Source organism: Entamoeba dispar, genomic scaffold, assembly GCF_000209125.1.
Source record: "Entamoeba dispar SAW760 scf_1105229457911 genomic scaffold, whole genome shotgun sequence".
Classification (NCBI taxonomy): Eukaryota; Evosea; order Mastigamoebida; family Endamoebidae; genus Entamoeba; species Entamoeba dispar.
Genome location: NW_001852929.1, coordinates 43908 through 58911, shown reverse-complemented (window position 1 = coordinate 58911; position 15004 = coordinate 43908). Strand labels below are relative to the sequence as shown.

The window sequence follows — 15004 nt, the reverse complement described above, 5'->3', positions numbered from 1 at the left end:
AGAATAACAAAAATAATTGATAATAAATTATAAAGTATCTAAATGTTTTAATTTCTCTGATAAACGAAGACCAAATGATGGAATCTCAGATAATTTATTATTTACTGTAAATAATGGAACAGTAATTGGTTGAATTTGAGGTGTTTCTAATGAATTTAATTCTATTAAACTGAGTTCATTTATACTATTAATTTCTGATAATAATTTTCTTTTAATTTCATTTAATTTTTCTTTAATAATTAAACATTCATTTTGAACTTCTTTTGTTAAAAAAGTTTTTTGTTTCATTCTACTTATAATTTCATTAATTTGACTAATTAAAGCACCAACAATTCCGTTTTCACCAATTCCTAATTCAATAGTTTGAATAATTTCTTTAATATATTGTTTACTTAAATTAATAAATAAATCATTTTCATCATTAATTTTAATTATTTGAATATTTGACTGATCTTTAAAAGAATTAATTAAAACTTTTATTTCTTGAATTAATAATTGTAATTGGTTAATTGTATTTTGTTGAATAACTTCTCTATTTTTTTGTTTTTGAATAATAATTTGACTAACCTCTTTTAAATTAATAATTTGTTGATTTAATATTTCTTTACACTTAATATTTCTTTTATCTTTTTCAATTAAATGTTCATTAATAATTTGATTATCAGAAATAATCCACTCTTCTAATGTACTATCAATTTCATTTCCTATTCTTTCAATTGACTGAATTATTATTTTTTTATTTTCATTTATTTGTTTTTGAATATTTTCATTTAAATTTTTTATTATTTCTTTTCTTTTTTCATTTCTTTTTAATTCATTTTGTTTTATAATTTCTTCAAATTCTTGACTTTCTTTTTTTTTCTTTTTTAATTCTTCTATAATTTCTTTTAAACTTTCATTCACAACTTCCATTTCTTCTTCTTTTTCTTTAATTTCTTTTTGTTCAATGTCTTCAATTGTTTTTAATTTTTCTTGAAATTCTTTATTAATTGCTTCTTTTTCTTTAAGTATTTGTATAACATTTTCTTTATTTTCTTTTTCTTGTTCTATTCCTTCTTTACAAAATATTTCCATTCTACTTATTGTATCTTTATAAATCCATTGTTGATTAAATTCTTCAAAATTAATTCCTTCCATAATACTCTTTTTATCACTTTCTTCTATTCTATTTTCAATTATATTCCAATTTGTTTTAATTTCTTTTTTTTCTTCTTCTATTTGTTCAATTATTTTTTTTTCTATTTCATTTTCATCTTCTTGAATTTGTTTAATAATGTCATCGTTTTGTTTAATCTTTTCATTATTTTTTTCATAAATATCTTCTAATTTTCGTGATTGTTTTGTTAAAACCTCTATTGATTTAACTACTTTTCCAAGTACAGTTTTTAATTCTATTTCATTTTGTCGTTTCAAATGAATATAATTTATAGCACTTTTTAATTGGTCTTGTGCTGCACTAACTTCTCCTTTTGCTTGTGCAAATAATGCTTGCATTTCTAAATTTTGCTGATTAACTTTAGCAACTTCCATTTGTAATATTTCAATCTCTTCTTCTGTAAGTGGTTTTTCATTACGTTTTCCTTCAGTAATAAGTTTTTTTAAGTTAATAATTTTATCTAATTTTTTTTGAAGAAAAATATCTTTTCTAACACTTGCATTTTGTTTTGGTGTATTTTTTATTGTTTTAACTCGTTTTGCATATTCTAATGTACTCAGTGTTTCTTCTAAATCTTCTTGTGCAGGAGATATTGTGGCTACCATTGCAGTAATACTAGCACCTCCTAATGCATCTTGTAAAATACGTGTTAAAGGTGATGATCTAAATGGAATATAAGTATCTCCTTTACTCACCCCAATAATAACTCTATTTAATGCTAAAAGACTTTGATTAATTGCCATCCCTTCTAATTGTTTTACTTTATCTCCAATAATTCCTGCTCTTTTACTATTCTCACTTCCTGCAAGATCTACACAGTGAATTCTTCCTGGAACAACAAAATCACCTTCAAAATCACTGTCTCTAATAATTTGTACTGTCACAGTAAAAATACAATGTGACCTTGATGAATTAGTATTAATATCTGTTGCTGCTGTTCTTCTTTGTCCTGAAGATTTTGCTAATATTTGATGAACATTTTCTTTTGTTACCGTTAATTCAGTTGCACTTTCTGGTGATGCACCATTTCCTTCTTTCCTTTCTTTAATAGCCAACTCTTTTCTTTCATCACTTAAAAGGTCATATACCTTTTCATTATATATTTCTACATGAGTCACTCTCATTCTATATCTTAATCCTCTCTTTTCTAATGTCATAAATAACTCATTTATTACTCGTGGAATAACTCCTTCATTTTCTTCTTCTCCTTCCATTGTGTATGTCTTTCCAGTTCCTGTTTGTCCATATGCAAAAAATGTACAATTATATCCATCAATAACTTTCCCAATAAACCCCTCTAATGCAGAATCACAAAATTGATTTTGATTAACTTGTGATGAAAATACTTGGTCAAATTCATATTTTTTTCCTGAAATAGTTAAACTTTGATTATCCATGTGAATATCAGCAATACGTTCATTTTCTTTTCAGGACGACACGGACATAAACTTTAATATTCATTCGTTATACTTTTCTGAGATTTTTTTTTATTTTTCGGTTTGTAATCATCAAAAAGCAAGATGTTATATATAACGAGATAATACAAAAAATAAAAATACAAAAAAAGGTTCAAAAAATGAATAAAATAAAAGATCAAAAGAATGAATAAGTTAGTATCAGAAATTTATAAAGATCAAGAGAACTTAAAAAAAACAAAGATGTCAATTACCTCTATTGTCCCAAACTTTGGAACTGTTAGAACAGAGTCTGTAGGTACTTTAGGCAAGAAAGATTACCGAATCTATTTTGAACAAGAAGGAAAGAAGATTTCTCCATGGCACAAAATACCTGCATTTGTAAGTAAAGAAGTTGTTAATATGGTCTGTGAAATTCCAAGAGGAACAAATGCTAAAATGGAAATATCAACAACAACCAAATTTAATCCAATTAAACAAGATTTAAATAAAGACGGTTCATTAAGATATATGAAACATGGAAATGTCTTAAATCATTATGGCGCAGTTCCCCAAACTTGGGAAGATTTATTTGAAAGAGATTCTATTGTTGGCATTCCTGGAGATAATGACCCAATTGATATTATTGATATCTCTCAAAAGAAAGTTGCACGAGGTGAAATTATTCAAGTTAAACCAATTTGTGCATTGGCATTATTAGATGGAGGTGAAACTGATTGGAAAGTTATTGGAATTAATGTAAATGACCCTCTTGCTCAAACTATTAAATCTGCTAATGATATTGAAAAAACTGTTGATGAAATTAGAGAATGGTATCGTGTCTATAAAGTTGCTGAAGGAAAGAAATTAAATAAATACGCTTACGGTGGAAAGGCTTTTAACCAAAAGTCAACATTAGATATTATGAATGAGACCCATTTGCAATACAGAAAACTTAAAACAACTCAAAAGAAGTTATCAAAATTGGCGTTAGATTAAATTCCTTTTTTTTTGGTTTTATATTTTATTTTTGTTTTTTCCTTATTTATTTTTTTTTTTAATAAACAATTTAAGTAAAAAAAAACAAAATGAAAAACTAAAAATGGTCGAAAAAAACTAGAATAATAGTAAAGAAACTAAAAATAAAAAAATTAATGAAATTGAATAGTTGAAAAAAAAAGAACTGAAAAGATAAAAAATAAGATCATGCAAGACATTACATTGGAATCCTTTCTTGACAATTTAAGAAGTGAAGATATTGAGATAAGAATGGAAACTTTGACATATTTACCTATCTTATTACCAGAACTTGAAATTCAAACTGTTAAAGAAATTATTGTAAATTTAGTTCACTCTCTATTTGAAGAAGAAGAGTTAGACCTCTTTGCGACTGACCAATTACCATTATTTACACAAATATTAGGAAAAGAAGAGATATATAATTTATATCCATTATTTGACATTTTGCTTGGTGCACCTGAGATTAATATAAGAGAAAAGGCAATGACGTGTTTTGCTGAAATAATAACTATCTATCCCGAAAATGATTATCTCCCATATATTAAAGAATTATGTAAAGTATCAATCTACGGAAAAATTTCAGCTGCAAAATTAATTTGTTTACTACCAGAAAATGATGGAGTATTTACAGTTATAAGAGAATTATCACAAGAGGCTTTTCCACCTATAAGAAAAGCTGTTGCTTGTGGAATAGAAAAAGTAGAAAATATGCCATCAGATATTATAGACGTTTTATTTAGAGACCCAATTGATTCAGTAAGAATTGGATTTAGTAAATGTCTTCCATATCTTTGTCGTAAAGAAGAATATATCAATTACTTTAAAGAACTCGCCCGTGATCCATGTTGGCATGTTAGATATGTTTGTGCAGTTAATATTGGTAAATGTTGTGATGCAATCCCTGGAGATGTACTTACTAAAGATGTTCAAGATATTACTTTTGATTTATTAAATGATGAAGATGATCATGTTCGTTCTATGGCAGCAAGTCATATTGCTGATATTACAAAGAAAATTCCCCCAGAAATTATTATTAGTGATATTCTTCCATTAGCAGAGAAATTATCAGTTGATCCAGTTATTGATGTTCGTTCATCACTTGCAGCCGCTATTACACAAATAGCCCCACAAATTGGACGTGCAAATTGTCAAAATTATTTATTTAAAATTATTGAAACTTGTCTTCAAGACAACAGTACTGAAGTACAATTAAAGATAATTACTACGTTAGATTATTTAAATCACGTTATGGTATTATCTCAATTATCACAAAAAGTACTTGCTACAGTAATGAAATTAGTAAATGATTCATCATGGAGATGTAGATTACAAACAATAGAATTAATTCCTGAATTAATTCAACAATTAACTGAATGTCAATTTGAATTAGTACGAGTAAGTGTGTCTGTATTAACGGATAAAGTTTATGCAATTCGAGTAAAGGCTATTGAAAATATTAAAAAGCTTATTGCATCATGTGGTATTGATTGGGTTAAATCACGTATTCTTCCATCAGTGATTTCGTTAGCTAGTTCAGGGTTATATCATCATAGAATTATTTGTATGAACTGTATAACACAAATTATTCCATCTCTTTCTGCTGAAACTATTACTACAATTATTATTCCTATTGTTCTTAAATTACTTACAGACAAAGTTCTAATGTCCGTTTTAATGCAATTAAAACTTTTATTGTTATTCTTCCATTAGTATCAGGTAATATTATTCAAACTAGAATTAAACCAGCACTACTTGCAACTAAAAATGATAAAGATGCTGATGTTCTTGGAGAATTAACAAAGGCAATAGAAAGTGTTAATCAGTTTTTATGTTGAATTTACAATAAAATCAAATTTTTTTTATTCTTTTATTTTTCTTTTCATTTTACTTTATCAAATACAAAAAATCACACTCAATTTAATAAGTTGTTTATTTTTTCCTTTTTAGATTGGGTTAATTCATTAATCTTTTCATAATCTACTCCATTATCAAGTTCTGGATGATTTATATTTTCGAATCGAGCAACTTCATTTACAATTACACTAAAAATAGGTCTTTCTGTTGGTTTTTGATTCCAACAAGAAGTTATTAAATCTTTCCATTCTGTTGGCATTGAACTATCTAAAGGAAGTCTTTTACCATTACAAACAAAGTTTTTAATATCAAATAATGATTTGAATTCTTTATATGGTTCTTCACCATAAAACAATTCCCATGCAGTTATTGAATAAGAAAATACATCATTTGGACAATCATAAATATCTTGATACGCTTCAGGGGCAACATAAATAGGAGTACCAAGACCTTTATCTTTATTTAAACGTTGAATAAATCTAGAAGTACCAAAATCAGTAATTTTAACACAACAAGCAGAGTCAGCATACAATGAATTAACTAACAAATTATCAGGTTTAAGGTCAAGATGAAGAATAGAATTATTGTGTAAGAAATTCATTCCTTTAGCAGTATCAAGAAGTATTTTATTTTTTAAAGCAAAAGGTAAAACAATACCTTCTTTATTTCCTTTATGAATATAATTATTTAATGAACCTAACTCAAAAAATACAGTAACCATACATATTTGTGGAATATATGTAACTGATCCAACATAATTTACAACAAATGGATTACGTAATTTACTTAATAAATCACATTCTCTTACTACGTCTTGTTTTAATTCTTCCATTTCTTCATTTGAAAGATTTTCCCATCTAAATTGTTTTACTGCAACATATATTGTTCTATATTTTCCAACATAAACTGTTCCCATAGCACCTTCTCCAATAGGTTCATCTACTAATTGAATTTCATCCATATCAAGATTAATTGAATTAACTGCATCAGTTTCTATTGTAAAAGAACCATGAAATTTATATTTAACAAATTTCATATTTTGATCCATTGATTTTTTACAAGTTTCATCCCATTCAGCAAATGTTCTGTCTTTTAATAAATTACTAATATTATTAAGAACATCTCTTTTATTACTAAAATAACAACTTACATGAATTTTTAATCCAAATATCTTTGTAGTACAATGAAGCGTCATAAAACATGTACAAACTTTAATAGTATGTGAACGTAGTATATGTACTTGTGGCATAAAATGAAATACATATTTAGGGTTATTTGGTGTATGAAAGATTAGTAACATATATTTAGATGAATTATTTGATACAACAAATCGTTCAAACCTTGTTTCTTCTATTTCTGCAAGATTATCTTCTGTTCCAAAATTTAATTTACTATGATCAATTACTATTCGATACTTATCTTTTACTGGACATGGATCAACAAGTGCACTTGTTGATTCAATTATATTTAATGCAGTTGACCGTGTAATATCATAATAATAAATTGGTTGTTGTTGACGATAAATGTTAAGGTCAACATTTTTTGTTCTAATAATAAATGAAGTTAATGTGACAGATAAAATTATAATTATAATAACTAATAAAATTCCTCCAATACAAATAACAATAATTGCCCATGTAGCTAATGTAGCTTTATTTTTACATCCAAGTGATCCATCTGATACCATATTGTTAAATGCACATTGACATGTATCAAGACAATTATATCCTCCATCACATATTTCTCCTTCATCTAATTTTCCATTTCCACATGTTAATAAAATACATCCTAAACTTGGATTTTCTTGATTTCTTGGTTTATATCCTTCAATACAAATACAATTATCTTGACAATTGTTTGTTCCTTTAAGACAATCTAAACTACTATCACTTTCTACATTATTTAAACAAGTTAATTTAATACATTGATGATTAATTACTTGGTATCCATCATCACATTCACAATCAATTGTACAATGACTTCCTCCATATTCACATAATAATGAAGAATCCCCATAAGCTTTATTATATTCTTTAGTTATATTATTATAACAAATATCCATACACGCTCTTCCATATTTATTTTTTGAACAAATACATCCTCCACTTCTATAACTACATACCCCTGCATCTACATTAGAATTACAATCTTTAGGACAAACAATAGCAATTTTAAGATAATCATCTTCTTCTGGTTCAGTAGTTAAATAAGCAAAATATAATTTTTGATAATTCATTCCTTTATAAATACCATCTGCAGGTTTAGAAGAATTATATTTAATTAGTAAAGATAAACCTTGATTAATTCCCTGGTTCTCTAATTTACCTTCTACTGAAGATGTATGTAAAGCAATACATCTTTCTTTAACTTCATTTGTTGTAGGGTCATTAATTAAATCATATTCTTGAATATACCTCATTCCAGTTCTTACAGAACGTACAAGAAGACTTACACCTTCAATTAGTTCAGCAGAAAATCTAACTGATTTCATATAATAATTTGGTGCACAAACTGGATATCCATAAAAACCAGTAACCTTCATAGGAACATTTAAATATAAATCTCCATGTGTTTGGTTTAACATTTCTACAGCACGTGCACTAAAAGGAATATAAGGTTGAAATAAAGGTTGTTGTAAACTAAATGAAATTCCACCAATATAAGAAGAATTATATTGACGATCAGTATGAATAAATAATTTATAATGTTTATTCATTTTACCTATCCAATTACAATTCATTTGACTAGACATTGATTCTCCAGAACTTAAACATTCATTAACAGCTTTAAGAGGATCAGTATCTGATAATTCTACAACATTACATTGAAATTTATTTACATTATTCCATTGAATACTTGCTTGATATGAATATTCTTTTCCTGTTGTGTCTAATGAATTTTGTACAGGTATATCAAAATAAATACCATAAACATATTGAGTACGACCAATACTTTTTTCAGCACATGGTTGTGGATATAAAAATTGCATTCCACCATTAAAATATGTTACTTTTGATGTATTTAATTTAGTAATATTTTCAAATAAAGTTGGAATAGAATAAGGAGTTAATACTGTGACACTGTCATATGCAGTACATTTCCCAGATGCATCCATTCCATAAAAAATATTTGATTCAGAAATAGTAATATATGGATCAGACTCACGACATGTTTTACAAGTTAAGTCATTACTGTCATATTCGTCTCCACATTTTAAACATACAGTTTCATTTAAATAAGCTACACACCCAGCTCCAATAACATCATATCCAAAACAATTCAAAATATTATAAAATAAAAAAAGAATCGTAATACACTTCATCTCTTCTTTTTTTTTGAATTCAATAATAAGATCATTCTTCTATTTTTATTTTTTCATTTGTTATTATTTGTTACATCGTTAATTTGAATCATTTGTTTGTTATTTTTTTTGTTTCTTCTAAATATCTTTTTTATTATTTTTTTATAATCTATTTTAATTTTCTCTTTTAAGTTTCATATGAATTTTATCTTGTTTTGTTGTTTATGATCTTCTACATTCCCAGTTTTTTTACTTTACTTTATGATAAAAAAATATCCTTTTTTTATTATAAAAAATTAAAATAGTTTGTTTTCTTTTATTCATTTCTCTTTTTATATTTCATCTGTTAAGAACTTCTTAACGTTACTATGAAATATCTTAAAATACTCTTTTTTAAAACATTAAAATTATTATGATTTCTACCACTCCCTTCTTGGATTGGCACTTCTCATTATTTCTTTTTATTTTTGTGAGTCATTTAATTGTGTTATTTAGTTGTTACTATAACAAAAATTCATACTTATTCAAATGAATAACTATAACACTGTATTTGAAATAATTTTTGTTAAGTTTTGTTAGTTTAGTTACTTATTAATAACTAAGACTTTTTTATTTATTATTATACAATTTTGTTGATAATAAGTTGTAAACATCATTTACTCTTCATTTTTAAGTTACTAGAAAAGGGAAATACAATAATTATTGAAAAGGTTTGTTATTTGAAAAATGATTTTAAATTTTTAAAAACTCTTACTTTAAATTTGAGTAAACCAACTAAATTTTCTACCATTTTTAAAAAAAAATATATATCTGTTATATATAACGAAAATAATTTATTTTATTTAAAAAAAAGAATAGTAAAAAAGAATATTAAAGATATAATAATAAAAAAATAGGTTTTCTAAAAAAAAAAAGAAAAAGGTTTTTGAGGGAAGAACTAAGAAATTGGAGAAGGGGAATGGCTGAGCAAACTGAAAGAGCTTATCAAAAACAAGTTTTCCACCATCATTCTAGAAATGAAAAGGGAGAAATTGATTTTGGTAGTGTAAAGAGATATCACAAACAAATTGGTATGGGATTTGTTACTCCAGCTGAAGCCATCAATGGTACTTACATTGATAAGAAATGCCCATTTACATCAGACGTCTCTATTAGAGGAAGAACATTATCTGGAATTGTTAAATCATGCCATATGAAAAGAACTATTATTGTTAGAAGAGATTATTTCCATTATGTTTCAAAGTATCAAAGATATGAAAAGAGACATAAGAATATTGCTGTTCACTGTTCTCCAGCTTTTAGACAATTGAAAGAAGGTGATCATGTTGTTATTGGACAATGCAGACCACTCTCTAAAACTGTTAGATTTAATGTTCTTAAGTTCACTTCCAGAGGAACTGGTGATAAGAAACAATTTGCTATCTTCTAAAAGAGAAAAATCTATTTGACTTTTTATTTCTTAATTTTTTTAAAGTTTGAATTTTTCAATACAATTCAATTAAAAAAGTAATAGTATTATCTTTCTTCATTTTGTTGTTTTACAAATGAATAAAATAAACTATTTATGTTGTTTAAAAGATTTTGTGGTGTATCAAACTCCTGAACAATACCATTGTCCATAACAATAATTCTGTCATAGTCTATAATGGTATAAATTCTATGTGCAATGGTGATAACTGTTTTATTTTTCATAAATGTTCTAATACTTTTCTGTATGCGTTGATCTGTTTCATAATCGACACTAGAAGTTGCTTCATCAATACAGATGATTTTTGAATCTCTAAGACATTCCCTTGCAATACATAGTAATTGTTTAGTACCAGAACTAAGATTCTTTCCATTTTCTTCAACTAAATCATCAAGACCTTTGAATTCTTTATCAAAACCCAAATCTTGTAAAATCTGACAAATGTCTTTATCTGAATTTCTTTTAAATGGGTCAATATTTTCTCTAATAGTTCCTTGAAATACTAATGGATCTTGCGGTATTATTCCAATTCGCTCTCTTAATATATGGTATGGAATTTGACTTAGTGGTACTCCATCAATTATCACTGTTCCACTTACATTTGAAACAGTTTTAAATAGAACTTGTAAAAGAGATGATTTACCACTTCCAGTTCTTCCACAAACACCAATTTTTTCTCCATGATGAATACTAAATGAAATATCTTTCAAAACTTCAGGTAATTCTTTTCTATATTTCATTGTAATATGTTTAAACTCAATATTTCCAATAGGCCAATTTTGATTAAGAATTAAATTTTCAACGTTAATTTGAGAAGTATTTAATTCTATTGATTTATTATTTGTTATTGGTAATGGATTAAAATCAATTAAAGAATCTCTGTTTTGTTGGTCAATTTCTTCTTCAGTTTGTAATTCACAATATTCTAAAACTCGTTCAACAGAGACAAAACTACTTTGTACATCAGAAAATGTTTTTATTAAAAATACTAAAGAATGAGTTACATTCATTGCATAGGAAATTGCTAAACCAGCTACTGATGCACCACCAAGTGAAGCTGCAATAACACTCCCAAACATTACAAAAGCACCAATACAATCAACACGTAAACATAACCATCTATCAACAAGAGAATTAGAATAAGTAGTTCTTTGATGAATATCAAATAATTTAGACTGTTGATCAAATAATAATTGATTTAATTTTTGTGCACGAATAGTAAATAATCCAGGAACAGTTTCTGATGTAATAGATAATATTGGTGATTTAGTTGTTGATTGTAATCTTTGTAAATTTTGACTTGAATCAATATAAAATATAATAATAGAAATATAAATATAACTAAGAATAATTAAAAGAGGCATAAAGAGAATTGAAGAAAGTAAATTTAATAATAGTACAAAAACAACAGTGAGGACTTGAAGGATACAAATTGAAAGTACTCTTTTTAATTGAGTATCCATTGTTTCAATATCTTTAGTAAATCTATTTAAAATTCTTCCCATTGGAGTTGTATCAAAGAAAATAAATGGAGAATGGATGATATGATAAAACATTGAATTGTGTAATGTTGTTGTTGCTTTTGTACCTAATCTTGTTTCAATAATACTTTTTAATAAAGTAAATATCACTGCAATAAGTTGTAAAATAAAATAATATAATAATGGAACTGGATTATATGTTAACATATAATCAGATAATGTTGTTGAACCTTTAACAGCAAATGAAATACATAAATAAATAATAATTGATGGTAAACCACCAACACTTTGAATATATTTTTTAAAAACTGATTCTTTAATTATTCCACTTTCAATAGTTTCTTTTGTCATTAATTCATTTGAAGTTTCATTTAAATGAGAAGGAGATTCTAAAGGACTTAATTTTTTTATTTCTTTTTTAATAGGAATAGGGGATAAAATAGTAGGTGTTTTTGTTAATTCATTCATATTTTTTAATGTATTAATAAATTCAGTTTGAATAAAATCATTATAATTCCCATTAAAAACGATATTATGATTTTCTAATACAATAATTTGATCTGCATATGGAAGATATTGTAATTGATGTGTACATAACACTCTTGTTTTTTCTTTTAATTCTGTTTTAATTACATCATTAAAAAGTTTAATTGATACATGTGGGTCAACTGCAGATAATACATCATCAATTAAATAAATATCATATAATTTATATATAACTCTCGCTAAAGCAATTCTTTGTTTTTGACCACCTGATAAAGTAATTCCACGTTCACCAATTTGTGTTTTAATACCATCATGAAATATTTTAATATCAGGTTCTAATTGACAAAGATTAATTATTGTATTAAGTCTTTCTTCATTATATTTATTTCCCTTACAAATATTTCCTTGGACCGTATCATTTCTTAACCATGGAATTGATGAAATAAATCCAATACTTCCATTTATTCCATTAAATGATTTTTCGTCATGTTTACATTCTCCTAAAATTGCATTAAGTAAAGTAGTTTTACCACATCCAACTTGTCCAATTACCATTACTAATTTTCCTTTTTGTATTTCTAAATTAATATCATTTAATACCATTTTGTTTTTATATCCAAAACTTCCTTTTAATTTAATTGCAATAGTATCTTCTTCTTTTATTTTTTTAACTCCTTCATATTCTTTTTTATTTAAAAATTTTTCAATTCTTTCTATTGCAACTTTAGCTTCAATTATTCCTAATACTAAAAATGGAAGAAAGCTTAATGTGTGTTGTAATATTTGAAATACTGATAATGTTGTAAATGCTATTGAACTTGATAATTCCATATTTTTTAATGCAGCACTAAAAGTAATCATTGAAATAATTGCTGGAAGAAGTCTAGTAATTCCAAGCATACAGCCATCAACAATTGATAATTTTCTTATTAATTTTTGTTCTATTTCTCTATAATATTCAACTCGTTGTTGTGCAATATCTATTAATCCTTCTAATTTAACTCCACGAATATTAGAAATTAATTCATTTGTTATTTTACCTCTATTATCACGAAGTTGCATTAATTTAGACCTCATTTTTCTTTGATAACCTGCAGTAAATAATGTTATTGGAACACAAATAAAAAGTCCTATAATTCCATATAATGCTGCTGTACCTACAAGATTATATAACATAAATGAACATATTATTAATGAAACTGGAACATCAACTAGATCAAAAATATGTATTAAAACACGTACAACTCGATCAATATCGATATTAAGAATATTTACTATTTTAGAATTATTTGCATGTTGTACAACAAGTAATTTATTAAATACAATATCAGTTAATTCTTTTTTTATTTGAACATGAATTAATGAGGATAAATAAATATTTCTTTGTCTTGCAAATGCAGCAGTTAATGGAATAAATAACATACAAAGAGATAACCATAAGATAGATTTATTTTGTTCTAAATTCATAAGAATATGTTTTTGTATATAAGGAAGAATTGTATCTGTTCCTATCATAATAATGAAATAAGGAACTGTCATTAGTAGTTTAGGAAAATAACATACAACCATTGCTTTAATTAATGAATTCTTTTTTAATTGGTTTTCTAAAATAGGTGCCTCACGTGGTAATTCAGGAAGATCAGATGAAGTCAATAAACGATTTTGTGCTAATGATAGTAATGGAGTTATAAATGAATACGTCCACTTATTTATTAAATTTAATGAGTATTTAGGTGTAAGTAAATTTTTGTTAGAAACAACTTGTTTTGAAGAAAAGAAGAGAATACACAATAATTGAAATGATGAAAATAATGCACATAATAGTCTTAGTAAAGAAGGAGATGTGTGTTGATGAAAACAACAAATAATACAAAGTAATGAAGAAGGGATATAAAAAATATTAATTTTATCTGATAAATGATATAACAAAAGTAAAGAAAATGAAATAACAACAAGGAATAAGTGGTGTGGGTATTGAATAGATTCAACAATTAATAAAATAATTAAACTGAAAGAGATCGAGTTGAACAACGTTTTACTTTTTATTTCTTTTAATGAAAGTGTTTTCCAATAATACAGACATAACAGTATGGAAAAAAAACTGAGGAGTGGGAAGAGAATATAATTTTCAAAACATGGATTAATTTCTTTTGATGTAATAAATCCAAATTCACCAAAACATTGAAAAGAATTTGACATAATTTCTATAAATAATAAGTTGTTATTTTTTTATTTTTTTCTTAACTTTTATTAATTGTATTTTATTATTGTTGTATTTAATGAAAGAAGTGATTATGGAAAGAAAAAGAAATAACAAAAGGAAGAAGAAATTTAAGGTAATAACTAAATAGAGAAACGAATAAAACATTATAAGATTCAAGAGCCATAACCATCAAATAAAATAAAGAAATAAACAAAGAAGAAAAAAGGAAGGAGATAAATAAAAAGCAATTAATTAAATATATAGAATTTGTATTTAGTATTTGTTATTCACTGGAGATTAATCTTGTCAATAAGTCTTCATCATGTAGTTCAACAATATATGTTTGGTTGTGGTAGAAGCAGTGTTCAATGACATCCATCATATTTTTAATTACATGGTTTTTAACTTCTTTTATGATGTTAATTTCAATTTTTAATTATTTAATTAATTTGATACTTTCTTCATTTATTATTTAATTTATTGAAATTATTACTAGAATTATTTTGACATCCTTTAATTTCTCTATTTTCATTAGTATATGCTTCGTTTCTTTATACTTATTTCTTTTATTCAAATACATTCAATTAATATTATGATATACAACAATAATCATATCAAATAATAGATCAGTTTTATTCTTT

The 15004-nt window shown here is 25.5% G+C and overlaps 6 protein-coding genes across 6 annotated transcripts, besides 22 other annotated features; 3 read left to right on the top strand and 3 right to left on the bottom strand.

Annotated features, from left to right (window-relative positions):
- Positions 1–27: 27 nt before the first annotated feature.
- EDI_348920 (Bipolar kinesin KRP-130, putative) lies at positions 28–2553 on the bottom strand (the record flags this gene model as incomplete). Its single annotated transcript, XM_001733953.1, has 1 exon — positions 28–2553. One exon carries the CDS (start codon positions 2551–2553, stop codon positions 28–30), a length of 2526 nt encoding a protein of 841 aa, XP_001734005.1.
- Positions 198–244: a sequence feature (AT_rich).
- Positions 367–445: a sequence feature (AT_rich).
- Positions 726–889: a microsatellite.
- Positions 776–940: a microsatellite.
- Positions 906–1058: a microsatellite.
- Positions 1145–1313: a microsatellite.
- Positions 1594–1628: a sequence feature (AT_rich).
- Positions 2554–2814: 261 nt separating the features above from the next.
- EDI_348910 (soluble inorganic pyrophosphatase 1, chloroplast precursor, putative) lies at positions 2815–3549 on the top strand (the record flags this gene model as incomplete). The annotated part of the gene is made up of 1 exon (XM_001733952.1): positions 2815–3549. One exon carries the CDS (start codon positions 2815–2817, stop codon positions 3547–3549), a length of 735 nt encoding a protein of 244 aa, XP_001734004.1.
- A 5-nt stretch (positions 3550–3554) lies between these two features.
- Positions 3555–3609: a microsatellite.
- Positions 3610–3748: a microsatellite.
- An 8-nt stretch (positions 3749–3756) lies between these two features.
- EDI_348900 (serine/threonine protein phosphatase 2A regulatory subunit A, putative) lies at positions 3757–5405 on the top strand (the record flags this gene model as incomplete). Its single annotated transcript, XM_001733951.1, has 2 exons — positions 3757–5234; positions 5306–5405. The coding sequence occupies 2 exons, from the start codon at positions 3757–3759 to the stop codon at positions 5403–5405; spliced, it is 1578 nt and encodes a 525-aa protein (XP_001734003.1).
- Positions 4721–4743: a sequence feature (AT_rich).
- A 77-nt stretch (positions 5406–5482) lies between the features above and the next one.
- EDI_348890 (serine-threonine protein kinase, putative) lies at positions 5483–8746 on the bottom strand (the record flags this gene model as incomplete). Its single annotated transcript, XM_001733950.1, has 1 exon — positions 5483–8746. One exon carries the CDS (start codon positions 8744–8746, stop codon positions 5483–5485), a length of 3264 nt encoding a protein of 1087 aa, XP_001734002.1.
- Positions 7000–7031: a sequence feature (AT_rich).
- Positions 8706–8727: a sequence feature (AT_rich).
- A 37-nt stretch (positions 8747–8783) lies between the features above and the next one.
- Positions 8784–8937: a microsatellite.
- Positions 8846–8988: a microsatellite.
- A 15-nt stretch (positions 8989–9003) lies between these two features.
- Positions 9004–9029: a sequence feature (AT_rich).
- A 484-nt stretch (positions 9030–9513) lies between these two features.
- Positions 9514–9620: a sequence feature (AT_rich).
- A 63-nt stretch (positions 9621–9683) lies between these two features.
- EDI_348880 (40S ribosomal protein S11, putative) lies at positions 9684–10154 on the top strand (the record flags this gene model as incomplete). Its single annotated transcript, XM_001733949.1, has 1 exon — positions 9684–10154. The coding sequence occupies one exon, from the start codon at positions 9684–9686 to the stop codon at positions 10152–10154; it is 471 nt and encodes a 156-aa protein (XP_001734001.1).
- An 86-nt stretch (positions 10155–10240) lies between these two features.
- EDI_348870 (multidrug resistance-associated protein, putative) lies at positions 10241–13699 on the bottom strand (the record flags this gene model as incomplete). Its single annotated transcript, XM_001733948.1, has 1 exon — positions 10241–13699. The coding sequence occupies one exon, from the start codon at positions 13697–13699 to the stop codon at positions 10241–10243; it is 3459 nt and encodes a 1152-aa protein (XP_001734000.1).
- Positions 11501–11550: a sequence feature (AT_rich).
- Positions 11837–11858: a sequence feature (AT_rich).
- Positions 12362–12393: a sequence feature (AT_rich).
- A 349-nt stretch (positions 13700–14048) lies between the features above and the next one.
- Positions 14049–14070: a sequence feature (AT_rich).
- A 287-nt stretch (positions 14071–14357) lies between these two features.
- Positions 14358–14429: a sequence feature (AT_rich).
- Positions 14430–14602: 173 nt separating this feature from the next.
- Positions 14603–15004: part of a repeat region that runs on past the window's edge.